Source organism: Littorina saxatilis, linkage group LG12 (genome assembly GCF_037325665.1).
Source record: "Littorina saxatilis isolate snail1 linkage group LG12, US_GU_Lsax_2.0, whole genome shotgun sequence".
Lineage (NCBI taxonomy): Eukaryota > Metazoa > Mollusca > Gastropoda > Littorinimorpha > Littorinidae > Littorina > Littorina saxatilis.
Window position 1 is genome coordinate 76,433,931 of NC_090256.1, and position 16,108 is coordinate 76,450,038.

At 44.6% G+C, this 16,108-nt stretch overlaps 1 protein-coding gene across 1 annotated transcript in view; it reads left to right on the plus strand.

The window, feature by feature from the left end:
• LOC138983203 (uncharacterized) overlaps positions 1–15,625 on the plus strand; it is a 56,248-nt gene extending 40,623 nt beyond the window's left edge. The window contains exons 2-7 of the mRNA XM_070356615.1: positions 1,502–1,570; positions 4,775–4,857; positions 8,907–8,967; positions 9,750–10,462; positions 11,871–12,220; positions 13,287–15,625. Coding sequence (XP_070212716.1) covers positions 1,502–1,570; positions 4,775–4,857; positions 8,907–8,967; positions 9,750–10,462; positions 11,871–12,220; positions 13,287–15,267 — 3,257 coding nt within the window. The 3' untranslated portion in view covers positions 15,268–15,625. The remainder of the gene's footprint in view (positions 1–1,501; positions 1,571–4,774; positions 4,858–8,906; positions 8,968–9,749; positions 10,463–11,870; positions 12,221–13,286) is intronic.
• Positions 15,626–16,108: the final 483 nt, after the last annotated feature.

Consider the following 16,108-nt stretch of genomic DNA (forward strand, 5'->3'; position numbering starts at 1 on the left):
TGTTTGTATTAAAAACACGCTCAGAAAGTTAAAACGAAGAGAGGTACAGTAAAGCGTGCTATGCAGCACAGCGCAACAGCTACCGCGCTGAACAGGCTCGTCACTTTCACTGCCTTTTGCACTAGCGGCGGACTACGGTCATTGTGAAAAAATGCAGTGCGTTCAGTTTCATTCTGTGAGTTCCACAGCTTGACGAAATGTAGTAATTTCGCCTTACGGGACTTTTTTTGGGGGCCTATGTTACCGTGAACAGACTATTTTTGTGTGTGGGCCTTATCGTTCGACAATTCTTCGTAAAAAAAAAAGAAAAGAAGAATGAAGATAAATAAAATAAGTGTATTTGAAACAAACACCGCAGGGGAGGTCACCTTGGTGAAGCTGCGTTAAACAAAAACAGCAGGAAATTAATGTTTTTGCATGAGTACGTATCTCTGCCACTTCTTAAAGCTACATCCCTTTCCGTGAGAGCGAGTATGTAAGCTACAACACCACATAATTATCTATTCAAACTTTTACATTATGGTGTCAGAGCCTTGTTCCATTTGGACACGTGTCAAAATGCTGCAGCCTTGGTCCTTTTTGTGTGCAGCGTTGACATTTTTTTAAATTTTCATTTAATTTCTTTTTTATTTGGCTAAAAATAATTCGGCAATTGACATCTACGTCAATCTGTTAAACAAAAGGGAAGGAGAGAGAGAGAGAGAGAGAGAGAGAGAGAGAGAGAGAGAGAGAGAGAGAGAGAGAGAGAGAGAGAGACAGAGACAGAGACAGAGACAGAGACAGAGAGATGCTGCAGAAAAGAACGGTTTTTCTCCAGCATTTTCTTTCAGCATTTCTGCAGAATAACTGAATAAAGTCATAATCCGCTAAGGATAGCTTCCGTCTGTGGGTCTGCACATAAAGTACTATCTCAGATCTGCCCATGCAAGCTTTTACATGAAATAATACCATCGCTCCGCTAAGGATAGCTTCCGTCTGTGGGTCTGCACATAAAGTACTATGTCAGATCTGCCCATGCAAGCTTTTACATGAAATAATACCATCGCTCCGCTGAGACACAAAACTAAAAACTACACACAAAAACACAACAAAAACAGAAAAAAACAGCGGGCCTACTTTCTATGCAGAGTGTGAAATTTTTTTAATGAATTAATCACTTCAAAGAGCCTTGCGTGGCATTTTAGAAATGAGTTCATAAAAGAATTCCGATTCTGTCTAGGAAGCAGAGAGAATGTTGATTTTTTGAAAACGTGTCTAAGCGCATGAATCGCCAAAACCTTGCCAGATCTGACAGGGTGAGCTGAATTGTTTACACATGGAAGGACTTTGCCTTCAATGTCCAATTCATTTTAATTATTTTCAAGCGCCTAGGGACTGCTATTTGGTGCTGAACAACTCTGTACAAGAGCGTGTTATCATTATTGATGTATTTGGTAGTAGTGTGCTGGGTATTTTTTTCAAGTCGTGCCTAACAATCCATGCGTTTGATATCTTCTTTCAGCGTACGAGCAGATAGCAGCCAACTATTCCGACAAAGAGAACTCGAAACAGCTTGCGAATCCTTACACAAGTAAGCATCTTATTTGTTTTGCTTCTGTGTTATGGTACAAGTATAACATGTCTGAACGTTACCATAATTTAAAATTGTTTTGGAGTCTCCCCAATTATTTTTTTCATCCGTTGTGTCGATGTAAGTTCGTCTGTCTGCATTCTGATTCGCTAAGGTCTTTATTTCTCAAAATGGGACCAGTTAGAAATGCAAGTCGTCCTTGATATTAGAAACTACACCGCTGATGCCTTGTACACACTTTCTTTCCGTCTCTTTCATTCTCTGTCTCTCCCTTTCATGGTTGATTTGTCCTCTGTCTGTCTGTCTGTCTGTCTGTCTGTCTGACTGTCTCTCTCTCTCTCTTTCTCTTTCTCTCGCTTTCTCTCTCTCTCTCTCTCTCTCTCTCTCCCTCCCCCCCTCTCTCTCTCTCTCTCTCTCTCTCTCTCTCTCTCTCTCTCTCTCTCTCCCTCTCTCTCTCTGTTAAATGAAATAGGTCAGAAGTAAATCGATCGCAGAATGCCTTTTGTATACGTGCATCACAAGCAACGAGTTAAATTGCTCGAAGGCGCCATTTAATGTGTGAAATAATATGAAACCGCCATTATCGTTATTACTTACATTATCAGTTATCAAGGACAAAATCAGAAACACATGACTTTGACCGTGCTTTTTAAAAACAATTTTTTAGTTTCATGTGGCTTGCAACCCGAAGAGCATTAAGACGTGATTTATCCTCTCAAGACGCAGAACGGTTGCTTCTTTTGCGGGGGGATCAATTAACAAGGATAGGAGAGGGCCCCAAAGGGTTTAAAATCGTGATCGGCGTTTTTTGACCTTTCTGTGACCGTGATTGCCGAAATTTCCATTTCTGGGATCGTGATGGGACTTTGCCCGTGATCCGTGATGACAAAAAAATCAAGTCTCGTGATCGTGATCGTCATTTGTTTTCGTGATCGTGATGAGCATTATTGCAAAGCATTTTATTTTCAACGTACACTTTTTACAGCTGTATCACTCTATGATCCTCTATTCGTCAAGGTGTTTGTGATCGTGAAAACAAAAATCAAGGTAACTGTGATCGTGAAAGCTAAAATTTCCCTTCCCGTGATCGTGATGATACCCCCCCCCCCCCCCCCCCCCCCTTGGGGCCCTCATAGTACACATATGATTTTCCCATTTTGATGACAAAATCAACAACAGCAAGAACAACAACAACAACAACAACAACAACAACAACAACAACAACAACAACAACAACAACAACAACAACAACAATATAGCCATGTAACGTCTAAATACCGACTAATACTCATGTTGAGGCGCCTGGCAGAGGCTACGAAAGAGTGCAAGCACGTGTGTGAGCGTTCAAAAGTTAAGAAATACATACAAACATTATAATTAAATTTGATCAATACATACATGTAATTTGTATTTTTGACCAAAATACGAACTCGACACATATCTCAACAGTCATTGATCACCTCGACCATGAGCGCTGTCGGAGCACAATGGATGTCTCGATCTGTGCAAGATATTATATGAAGTCTTATATCGCGCGCGTATCTCCAGACTCGGACTCATCTTTATTTGGTGTTTAACGTCGTTTTCAACCGTTCAAGGTTATATCGCGACGGGGAAAGGGATAGAGCCACTTGTTAATTGTTTCTTGTTCACAAAAGCACTAATCAAAAAATTGCTCCAGGGGCTTGCAACGTAGTACAATATATGACCTTACTGGGAGAATGCAAGTTTCCAGTACAACTCCAGGGCCGGACTAGGCGAAGAGGAGGGGTGGGGTGGGTTGCCAGTGGTGGTCCAGGGGGATGTTCCCCCTGGCGGGGTCAAGGGGCAGAGCCCCTTGTGGGGGTCAGGGGGCTTCGCCCCCTGAAGCTGATGGGTAGGTCATATTTTGAGATAGGAAAATGGTCGCTCCTTGCATGAAACGGCATAAAATAAACAATAATAAAAAAAATTTAATAAGTGAGATACATGTTTAGGCTAGGGGGGGGGGGGGGGGTTGCGCAACCCCCATAACCCCCCCGGTAGTCCGGCCCTGAACTCGGACTCAAGGCGCAGGGATTTATTTATGCCGTGTGAGATGGACTTTTTTTACACAATACATCACGCATTCACATCGGCCAGCAGATCGCACCCATTTCGGCGCATATCCTACTTTTCACGGCCTATTATTCCAAGTCACACGGGTATTTTGGTGGACATTTTTTATCTATGCCTGTACAATTTTGCCAGGAAAGACCCTTTTGTCAATCGTGGGATCTTTAACGTGCACACCCCAATGTAGTGTCATATTTTGGCCAAACACGCAAATTAAATACCGTGGAACCCCTCTTTTTAGACCCCAACATTTTTAAGACCTTGTTTTCTCAGACTTTCTGTTCATAAACTCTGTAAAAAAAATTAAAAACCCGTCCATTTTAAGACTCCCTCCTGTTTTAGATCCGATTTTCTCAGACTTTTCCAGGTCTTAAAAGGGAGGTTCCATTGTAACGAATAATGTCATGGGATAACTGTGATTGTAACGAATAATGTCATGGGATAACTGTGATTGTAACGAATAATGTCATGGGATAACTGTGATTGTAACGAATAATGTCATGGGATAACTGTGATTGTAACGAATAATGTCATGGGATAACTGTGATTGTAACGAATAATGTCATGGGATAACTGTGATTGTAACGAATAATGTCATGGGATAACTGGGATTGTAACGAATAATGTCATGGGATATTTGAGATTGTAACGAATAATGTCATGGGATAACTGTGATTGTAACGAATAATGTCATGGGATAACTGTGATTGTAACGAATAATGTCATGGGATAACTGTGATTGTAACGAATAATGTCATGGGATAACTGGGATTGTAACGAATAATGTCATGGGATATTTGAGATTGTAACGAATAATGTCATGGGATAACTGTGATTGTAACGAATAATGTCATGGGATAACTGTGATTGTAACGAATAATGTCATGGGATAACTGTGATTGTAACGAATAATGTCATGGGATAACTGGGATTGTAACGAATAATGTCATGGGATAACTGGGATTGTAGCCGCCGGCTATTTATAGCCCGGCTATACTTAGGTTCCGCTCTTGTGGTTGTTTGTCTGTTTAGTTGATTGTCCATTGAAGAATGGGGACTGTATCCCTGGTACTCTGGGGTCACTTGATTATTTTCTGTCCTTACCTGCAGGTCTAGAAACTGAGGAGGAAAAGGAAGACTGGGAGGCTGACGACAGTTGTTTCTACTGCGAGGGTCCGCTCAACAATTCTTTGGTCAGTGCCTGTTCCATGTGTCCCAGTGTCTTCCTGTCTGTTGTTGTGTCTTCCTGTCTGTTGATGTGTCCAACTCAGACCAAGTGTCATCCTATCTGTTCATGTGTCTTCCTGTCTGTTGATGTGTCCAACTCAGACCAAGTGTCTTCCTATCTGTTGATGTGTCTTCCTGTCTGTTGATGTGTCCAACTCAGACCAAGTGTCTTCCTGTCTGTTGATGTGTCCAACTCAGACCAAGTGTCTTCCTATCTGTTCATGTGTCTTCCTGTCTGTTGATGTGTCCAACTCAGACCAAGTGTCTTCCTATCTGTTCATGTGTCTTCCTGTCTGTTGATGTGTCCCAGTGTCTTTCTGTCTGTTGATGTGTCCCTGCAACTTTACATTCTACAAACGATGTAATTAAACCATAATGATAACCCAGTTCAGTTTTTCCCTTTGCCATTTCTCTTTTTCTGTGAACTGTCATTGATAATATAGGACGATTAACACCAAAGAGACAACCCCCACACACAAAACGAAATAGAGAAAAACACCACAAAGAGAGAGACAGTTTCGGAGGTAACGGAGTAAACATACAAAAGTGCTTTCTTACATCCGACCCTCCCACCGTCATTGAGTAACACTGACACACACACACACACACACTTTTGCACACACAAAAACGCCTTTGTCAGTCTCAAACCCTTTTATTTTCATAGCCTGCAAAACTTCGCCCTATTTAGATCCCTCCACATCTTCGCTAGCTATTGTTTTTCTTCTTTTTGAACTTGCCGACACTTGAACCGGGCATTGTAAAGATCACCATGGTCGCTTTAATTGTTAGAATAATAAATTTGCCTCTCGGGTTCGCCGCCTAGGCATAAGAAACGTACGCCTGAGCCGAGCGTCAGATACGTTTATTGATCGCAGATTTGCCGCCGCCAACTCGCTAAATGACATATGTGTTAATTGAGACAAACTCTTCTTCTAGTTCAGCTCATCTTGCAGGTGTGTGTGTGTGTGTTAAAGGAGTGTGTTTACCGTAGTAATAGTCATAAACTTCCCGCGTTGGTGTGCAGCTAGGGTGCATCGGTACTCATGTTGAAGAAGGTAAAGGTGTGGGTGTGGGTGTGTGTGTGTGTGTGTGTGTGTGTTTGGGGGTGGAGCTTTAAAGGAAGTGCGTTTTTTGCCTTTGTCTTGATAGAAAAAGGATGCTTTGTCTTCTGTTATTAGTGTGTTTGTTCGCGACCATTGTCATGCGGACGGTTTGCACGTGTTTAACGTTTATCTCCGCATACCTCAATCATGCGACATGACCGACCTTTGGTCTCGTGACAAGAGCGAGAATGAACTGTGAAGGGGGGGGGGGGGAGATCACGATTTGTCGCCGTCACTAGAATATTTCTTTTCAGAAATCGATCAATCTTTCGTCAATGTACGGGCTTGACAGTGAGTTCGCAATGGTGTAGCCTACTTTCGTACTGTTCGTGCGAAATAGAGCCGCGCATGTTGTCTTATTATTTGATGTAACTTTCATGGCGGTGTTAGTATGAGGAATCCATGTATCTGCAGGCACTGACAAACTGTGTCAGCATTCTTCCATGCAGTGTGCCAGAGTGTGTATTAATGGAATCAATAGATGTACGTTCAGCCGGTGCATGTAGGATCAGGGGCAGATCAGTTCATTTTATGGGGGGGGGGGGGGTGGTCCAAAAGTATATTGTGAAGATATGGGTGTGAAGGCGCGAAGCGCCTAGCCGACGCGCGAAGCGCCTAGCTTGCTAGGGGGGTCCGGGGGCTTGCCCCCCCAGAAATTTTTGAGAAAAAAAAGGATTCAAAATGGTGCAATCTGGTGCATTCTGAGGATGATCATTACCAGTTTCAGGCAGCAGACTTTGTCACTGATTAATACCCCAAAAATTGAAACTCAACCCAAAAATACACAAAAAAATATGTTTATTTTTTGGCTGGGGGGGGGGGGGGGGGGGCGGGTCCGGAAACCCCAGAACCCCCCCCCCCCCCCCTCGTCCGCCCCTGTGAGTGGAGTGTTTTCCTATGCGAGTAGCCGATGGTGTGTAAAATGATTGTTCCGTTTGTCCTTTCAATAATGATTGGTCCTTCCTTTTGTGTGAACTTGTGGCTGCTTTGTAAGCATTTATGGATCAATAGTTGTTCTTTTTCGTTCGTGGAGTTCTTCTCTCACTTTGGGTTTACGGTGGCCATTAATGATTGATATGCATTGAGGGGATTTAATTAAAACATTGTTTGATGGGGATTATACATAAGTATGACAGTATTTTTGTTTATTCCCCCCTCTGCTTCTTTACCTCTGTAAACTTGTAGAGCTAGTTATTTTTCGATAATGACCCAGCAACCAAACAAATAACGAGCCAGCAACAGCCTGAATCCTCGATAGTGCAATGGGTTGAGAAGCTGTTCTGTTTCGGTACTACTTTTGCGACTGAAAAGTTCCGAACGCTCTAACGTACGAAGTATACATTTCTGGAGCAAACAATACAAACATACCGCATTTAAATTAACAACTACAGGCCTGAACACATGAATCTCCATATAAAATCCATGAGTTCGGTTGTTTTCTGAATCTAGATCTGCCGTGTACACCACAAGCAAATTCCCAAGGCAAGTAACTCATACTCTAGCGACAAGAGTAGTTCCCCTTCTTTTAACGCAGTTTCTTCGACAACACTGACTGCAATCCGACGGTCAGTTTTTAACAATATTTCATTTTATAAACAGATCACACGCAACCAAATGCACACATCTCATCAATTTAAACAACATAAAGCGGTTTCATACACTATTTTCCCCAGAAAACTGAACTTCATACAGTAATTAACGTTGGAACATGGGTGCAAATGTTCGTCTGCTAGTCCCATTTGACGAAAGAACATTATCTTTAAGCGATACTAAAACATAAAAAGAACACACAATATCTGCCTTTACCGCCACAACAGAATAACAGCATATCTGTGTACTTGATTTTAGTCCAAAACAGGGAAACTGACAAGAAGTGTAAACAGAATGGAATGATTTGCACGGAACTATACAACCGCGCATTAGTCGATCGCCTGCGCAGGTTGACTGGTTGAGTGATTCGGATTCGATCAAACTTTCGCACAAAAACTCCTGTTTTCTTTGAATAACTGAAGAAAGGAGGAATAAAGAGGTTACACACCTCGTCTCAGTGATTATTAAAAATAATGGTCTCAGTTCGCGGTCATGAAAAAGCTCGCTGAAGCTCGCATTTTTCATGATCCGCTAACTTCGACCATTATTTTTAATAATCACTGAGACTCGGCATGTAACCTCTACGTATACTTTCGTTTGCATGATAAGTGATTTAACTGGGATTTGTATGCATAGTGATTGTATTTGCCTTCAATGTAGATGAAGATTGATCTTGGAACATTTTGAAACGTGGATGATATGTATGTATATGGGTTATTGTTGGATGAAAGGTCGTTGGTTAGGCCTAAAAAAAAATAGGTGTGGTTACGGTAACCCGACCTACCCTATTTTTAGGGGCCGACCCTATAACTTTTTATTACATTTGTCAAAAAAACACACAAAAAACAAGAAAACGAGTGCAGAAAACGCAATGAAAGCGAAAGCGCTCGAGTCGCACACTTATTTCCCTGTCAAGTAGGTTTAATTTGTACACATTAGAAAAAAAAGTTTAAAAAAAAAGTGATTGCCTACCTTCCTACCCTATTTTATTTGGCTATGTTACCGTAACCACACCTATTTTTGTTTGGCCTTATGAACCATGTTGTGTGGAAAATGGCTGAAAGTTGTTAGTCGTTTTTCTCCTCAAAGTTTGTATTGGAACTTATTGAAAAATGGTAATTTATTGCTCCGTATTGTTCTGGGATGTGTTATATTGTTTTGTTACTGTATTGTTTTGTATTGTATTGTGTGTGTGTGTGTTGTAATAACTGTATAGGATTGTAATACACTGTATTTGATTGTTTTGTGTAGTAAGATCTCTTGTGTTGTGCCGCACGGTATCGTATTGTATTGTTTTGTATTGTAGTGTTTTGTATATGCAGGATCACCTTGAGGATGTGCTGCAAGAAGCCAAGCATGGCAGACTGGATGCCGACAGTTCCTGTGAGTGATTACCACCCCACCTCTCTCCTCCGCACACACACACACATGCTGTCAAAAATGCACACACACACACACACACACAAACACACACACACACACACGAACACACACACACACACAAACACACACGCTCACACACACACACACACACTGACACACACACACACACACGCACACACACACACACACACACACAAATACACAAACACACACACACACACGCACACACAAACACACACACACACAAACACACACACACACACAAACACACACACACACACACACCACACACACATGGCACACACACACGCACAGTCAAAAATACACACACACACACACACACACACACACCCTGTCAAAAATACACACACTCACACACACACACACACACACACACACACACACATGGCACACACACACACACACACACACACACACACACACACAGTCAAAAATACACACACACACACACACACAGTCAAAAAAACACACACACATGCCACATACTTGCTCATATACATACTTACATACATGAGCAGACACGGACACACAAACACACACATGCACACGTACGTGCACACACACACTTTTTTTTAAGAGGGGTCCAAAATTACTCGGTCTCAAACCTTTTTTTTTTTTTAATGAAATACACTTTTTTTCTTCGCTGACTTGATTACATAACAGCTGATTTTTTAACTTCAGTGCAGTTGCTTGTGTTTACCATCATCGTGTTCCCTTCCTACATAAAATCTGACTTTCATCTTTGAGACATTCCCTTGCAGGCAAGCTGTTGCAGTATAGACCACAGAGTCCCCCATGTCTTACTATACCACCACAGAGTCCCCCATGTCTTACTATACCACCACAGAGTCCCCCATGTCTTACTACACCACCACAGAGTCCCCCATGTCTTACTACACCACCACAGAGTCCCCCATGTCTTACTATACCACCACAGAGTCCCCCATGTCTTACTATACCACCACAGAGTCCCCCATGTCTTACTATACCACCACAGAGTCCCCCATGTCTTACTATACCACCAGAGTCCCCCATGTCTTACTATACCACCACAGAGTTCCCCATGTCTTACTACACCACCACAGAGTCCCCCATGTCTTACTGTACCACCACAGAGTACCCCATGTCTTACTATTCCACCACAGAGTCCCCCATGTCTTACTACACCACCACAGAGTCCCCCATGTCTTACTATACCACCACAGAGTCCCCCATGTCTTACTACACCACCACAGAGTCCCCCATGTCTTACTATACCACCACAGAGTCCCCCATGTCTTACTATACCACCACAGAGTCCCCCATGTCTTACTATACCACCACAGAGTCCCCCATGTCTTACTATACCACCACAGAGTCCCCCATGTCTTACTATACCACCACAGAGTCCCCCATGTCTTACTATACCACCACAGAGTCCCCCATGTCTTACTATACCACCACAGAGTCCCCCATGTCTTACTATACCACCAGAGTCCCCCATGTCTTACTATACCACCACAGAGTCCCCCATGTCTTACTATACCACCACAGAGTCCCCCATGTCTTACTATACCACCACAGAGTCCCCCATGTCTTACTATACCACCACAGAGTCCTCCATGTCTTACTACACCGCCACAGAGTCCCCCATGTCTTACTACACCACCACAGAGTCCCCCATATCTTACTACACCGCCACAGAGTCCCCCATGTCTTACTATACCACCACAGAGTCCCCTATGTCTTACTATACCACCAGAGAGTCCCCCATGTCTTACTATACCACCACAGAGTCCTCCATGTCTTACTATTCCACCACAGAGTCCTCCATGTCTTACTATTCCACCACAGAGTCCCCCATGTCTTACTACACCACCACTTAAAAGGTGGTTCCACTTTCCTCACACATCTCTTCCCATAACCAGGGGAAAATAAACATACTGCAGTCGTACCTGCATTGCAAGAAAACTCTGATGACAAGACACCTAAGCATACAGGTCACCTTCGGCTTCTTTTGTGCCTTGTTTGGTAAACGTGACGAAAGCATAGACGAAACCTTACTTTTTTTTAGCTTCTTTGTTCATTACACCCGTAAATTTAACTCCATCTTTTTTTTGGCATCCACAAATCTGAGAAAATCAGGGAGTTTAAGACCTGATGTATAAGATGTTTGGGTGTTTTCCACTGTATACGTGTCATGCTCAGACACTTGTGTGTAGAAAAACTTGTGCCACAGGTGCCTTTGTGTAAACAGTTTCTTTCTTCATCATCAAGATGTCAACTTTTGATTACCATGACTCGCTTTTGCACCGCTGCATCCTTTATCAATAACAATAATAAAATCGATGTTGAACTGGTCTTATCTGAACCCCTGGGTTCTAGAGAAACTAGAAACTGCAATCAAAGATCAGTGACTGTATCATAATGTTTTGTCACCAACACACGTTCCGATAACTTACCTTGCTTGTTTTTGTTATTCTGAATTTTGGAACGTTGGCAGTCTCTTTGTTTTTTTATTCTGAATTTTGGAACGTTGGCAGTCTCTTTGTTTTTGGATTCTGAATTTTGGAACGTTGGCAGTCTCTTTGTTTTTGGATTCTGAATTTTGGAACGTTGGCAGTCTCTTTAGTTTTTGATTCTGAATTTTGGAACGTTGGCAGTCTCTTTGTTTTTGGATTCTGAATTTTGGAACGTTGGCAGTCTCTTTGTTTTTGGATTCTGAATTTTGGAACGTTGGCAGTCTCTTTAGTTTTTGATTCTGAATTTTGGAACGTTGGCAGTCTCTTTGGTTTTTGATTCTGAATTTTGGAACGTTGGCAGTCTCTTTGGTTTTTGATTCTGAATTTTGGAACGTTGGCAGTCTCTTTGTTTTTGGATTCTGAATTTTGGAACGTTGGCAGTCTCTTTGTTTTTGGATTCAAGAAACTTCAACAACCAACCAACCAACCTTTATTAATATTCGTTTCCATTTATCCACAGATGTGCGGTCTTTGCAAGACTTGCTGCCTTTCCACATCAAGTACTACACGCATGGCCTAGGTCGTGAGCTGCTGGCGGAGCTGGGGTCAAAGTCCAGCTACACGAGCAACGCAGCAGTAGCGGCACCAGCAGTTCAAGTGTCCACCAGCACCACCACCACCAGCAACAACCACTGCCACCACATCACTGCGGACATCGACGACGCTGACCATGTGGGTCACTCAGCACACAAGGCGCTCGCCATAGAGCTCAAGATTCCACAGTTACGGGGGTCAGTGATACACTAAATACATGTTTGTCTTCCTTGCGGGGGGGGTGAAATATTGACCATATCGGTAGTCCAAGCTCCCGCAAATTTCAAAGCACAGCAAAGAAGTTTGGTCGGCTATCTCGCGAGAGCTGCATAGGCTGCTAATTGTAGTTCTCGCGACTTTCAATGCATGTCAAAGAGCGTGTCTCGCAAGAGCTGCTCAGATGCCGAAAAGGTCTATTGCACATGAGGTGGTGGTCGAGCTAGCTATGTGGGCGAGAATGTGGGGAAAGGTGGGTTTGGAGGAACATGAGTATAGCTCAAGGGAGGAGTTTGGACTGGCCAGCATTTATTTGACTGTCAGCATCGTCTTAGCAGTCTCGTCATGTGCAGTCAATATTTGTTTGTGGGTTTTGGAGGAGCATGAGTATAGCTTGAGGGAGGAATTTGGACTGGCCAGCAATTGTTTTACTGTCAGCATGGTCTTAACTCAGTTTCATTACATTAAGTCAATATTTGTTGTATTGGTAGGGGGGAGGGGGGTTAACGTGAAAAGAGAAAGAGACATGGAGGGAGGGAGAACGGGACAAGCAGATAAACTGAACAGAGGAAGAGAAAGATGCAGTACAATACATTTCAGGATTAAAATAAGTTTCTCTCGGAAACATTCCACAAGAATGCACCCATAATCTTAATATCAACGAACTCCTCCGAAAACGGCGTATGGCTGCCTAAATGGCGGGAAAAAAAAGGTCATACACGTAAAAATTCCACTCGTGCAAAAAACACGAGTGTACGTGGGAGTTTCAGCCCACGAACGCAGAAGAAGAAGAAGAAATATCAACGAACAATTCACTTTTGCGTTATGTTATTGTGAATTAAACAAGTAAATGACTAGGTTGGTGTAACATTTGACAGTCATACAATTCTGAACGTTTGGTCAATTGTACCTCAAAGCACAGCAGGTCTGTTGACATTGTTATTCAAAACTAATTAAACTCATTACTACAGCGTACAATATCATATGGTCATGAACATATTACACTTCAAATGCACTAACAGCACGTGGGCCACCTTCTCTGTGCAGACGAAGTCGAAAAGGCGAGCACCAGACCCCCACAGGGACGAAGCGTGGCTACACAGAAGAAGACCTGGAGGCGGCGGTGGCAGACATTCGTGGAGGAAAGCTGGGAACGCGTCGTGCCTCTTCCCTCTACGGAATCCCCCGCTCCACGCTCAGAAACAAGATTTTCCGCAGCGGGTCCGACATGGACAGAGTGCCGGCGTTCCTAGACCCCGAGGAATCCAACTCTGGGGATGAAATGATGGCTGCGGTAGTGACCCGAGGGATGAAGATGGCTGAGCTGATGCAGGCCGGTGTCTTCCCGTACATGTCCCCCCTCACCTTCTCCCACGCCTCCATGATCAAGGAGGAGCCGGAGCTGAGCCGAGCAGCCATGTGCGACGAGTTTGCTTTGCGCCTGGAACACATTCGCCGCATGCACAACCTGAACGGGGACCCCGAGCAACAGATCAAACCGGCTCACATCAGCGACCTCAAGCTGCCCCTTCTCACGGCTCTCATCCGCCGCCTGGTGGAACAGCGATTCCGCATGGAGCTCGGCAAGGGTCAAAGTCACGCCGAGTCAGAGAGGATGGAGGTGGAGATGGGGAGCAGCCAGGGGAGCTCTCCCGCGCTGGGAGACAGAAAGAGCATGGCCATCTCCGTGGACACCCTCCCCCATTTCCTGCCCTACCTGCCTTCGTTCTCGCCGTCCTGCCTGGCCCTGCCCGTGCCGTCTTCGTTTGAAGACCTGCGTATTCCGTCCTACAAACCAGCCAACGACCACCACCGGCAGCAGCACAGAGAAGACCAGGACGCCATCATGGAGGAGGATTTGCGGCCGTTTGGAAAAGTGTATGAGACAAGTCGCATTGGGGAGACCCTCAAAGACATCATCGTCAAGTCCATCTCAGAGAAGATGAGGTTCCACGAGATGGACACTCCCCCTTTGTTCTCCAGTGCCGGTGATCTGTTTGGACAGTCCTACCCACTAGTAGACCCCTTTCCTCTTGACCTGGGCAAGTCTGCCTTCCGCTCCTGCCGTCCCGAGATCTCCCAGCCCACCCACCCTGCCAAACGCATCAAGCGCGAACCCTGCGACGATCAAGAAGTTCAGTCATCAAAAAACGGCAGCGAAGGCTCCAAGAGCCGATTCTCAGATTATCGTAAGCACAAGGAGGGGAGGTCCATCAGCGGCCATTCAGCACGCGGCAGCTCCAAGAGCCACGGGGACGTGTCGGGGAAGGAGAAGAAGACACGACCGAAGAGGGGCCAGTACAGGAAGTACAACAGTCAGCTGCTGATCGAGGCGGTGCGGGCTGTGCAACGCGGGGAGATGAGCGTTCACAGGGCGGGGTCTTACTTTGGCGTGCCCCACTCCACACTGGAGTACAAGGTCAAGGAACGGCATCTACTGAGGCAGAAGAAACCCAGAGAAGGTGGAGGCTCTTCTTCGGGGACTGCCACCACCACCGCCGCCACCACAACAACCTCAGAGCCTAACAGTCCCCCATCAACGACCTCCACGACATCCTCCACCTCAGCCACTCAGACGAGCAAGATGTCGCTGGTGGCTTCCAGCATCAGTTCCGACAGTTTCTCGTCCTCTCCCTCCTCCTCCTCACTTCCCCCACAGGCTGGCGCCGGCAGCAGCAGCAGCAAAACGGAAAGCTCCCAGACCCCTCTCCCCCTCCCCTCCTCGCCCTCCTCCATCAGTGCCTTGGGCTTCGGCCTCCACAAGCAAGCCGGGGGCGGCAGTGACTTCCCCTGGTTCCAGCCTTACCTCATGTCCGGTGCCTCCCCGTCGCCCTTCGACCCTGCCCTCAGCCTCTTCCCGCAAGGGTTCGCGCTCAACACCTCGGCCTCCGAGCTGCTCCGCAAACTGCAGCATAAGGTGCAGAGCAAGTCGCCCCCCTCGTCGCCTTTCTCGGCGGAGTCCTCCTTCAATTTTGCCCATCCCAACGGCAGCAGTTCTCTGAGAGAGAGCTTCTTGTTGTACAACTGACAGTCTCTGCCTCCGCCTTTTTGGGGGCCCCGTGTAGTGGGGGTTGGGGGATGAGGTTGGACAGAAGAGACGGTGAGTTGTACTGAGATTAATATTTATCATGCGTTGTAAGACGTATAAAGAGTGTGTTTAGGGACCGTTGGTTGGACAGAAAATGTCAAGAGTTACTACTGATATCACTATTCATCAGACGTGCTGGTTGCATTGAGTACTAACTTGCGCATATCTTCTCTGTTTTTATTCTGCTTTATTATACATCTTTTTTTTTTTTTTACAAGATCAAGTATAAGCATTCATTTGTGGCAGATTATGTTTTTGGAGTACTGAACAGGTAAATGAAGTGTCATTTCCAAAACAAAATGCTTGTGCTGTTTGTGTCTCCAGATCCATAACCACCACCATTACCTCCTCCCCCCACCCCCCCCCCCCCCCCTCAAAATCCTCACCCCACCCCATCCCTGCATCGCACACACACACTCCTGTTGCTGTTGTGGCTCTTGATGATGTTCAAAGTGTTGGAATTTCGAGCCCTGAGACAAAATCTGTCAAATTTTCTTTTTGTTCTGTTGTTATGTGTTCTGTTTGTAACCGTACACAATTTAATGAAGAGTTCCGACGTATAACTCAAAAGTGCATTTACATGCATTTACATTTACATTGTTCCGAACATGTATTTTACTTCATGTTTTAAAAAAAAAATACAGTGATGTTAAAACAGTTTTTGAAGTGCCGCAATCTCAAGCTATAAGTCTGAGTTGATTTTTTTAAATTATGTTTTAAGAGGTTATGGAGTTGATTTGAATCATGTTTTCAACGGGCACGAGCAATCATAACTCAAGTC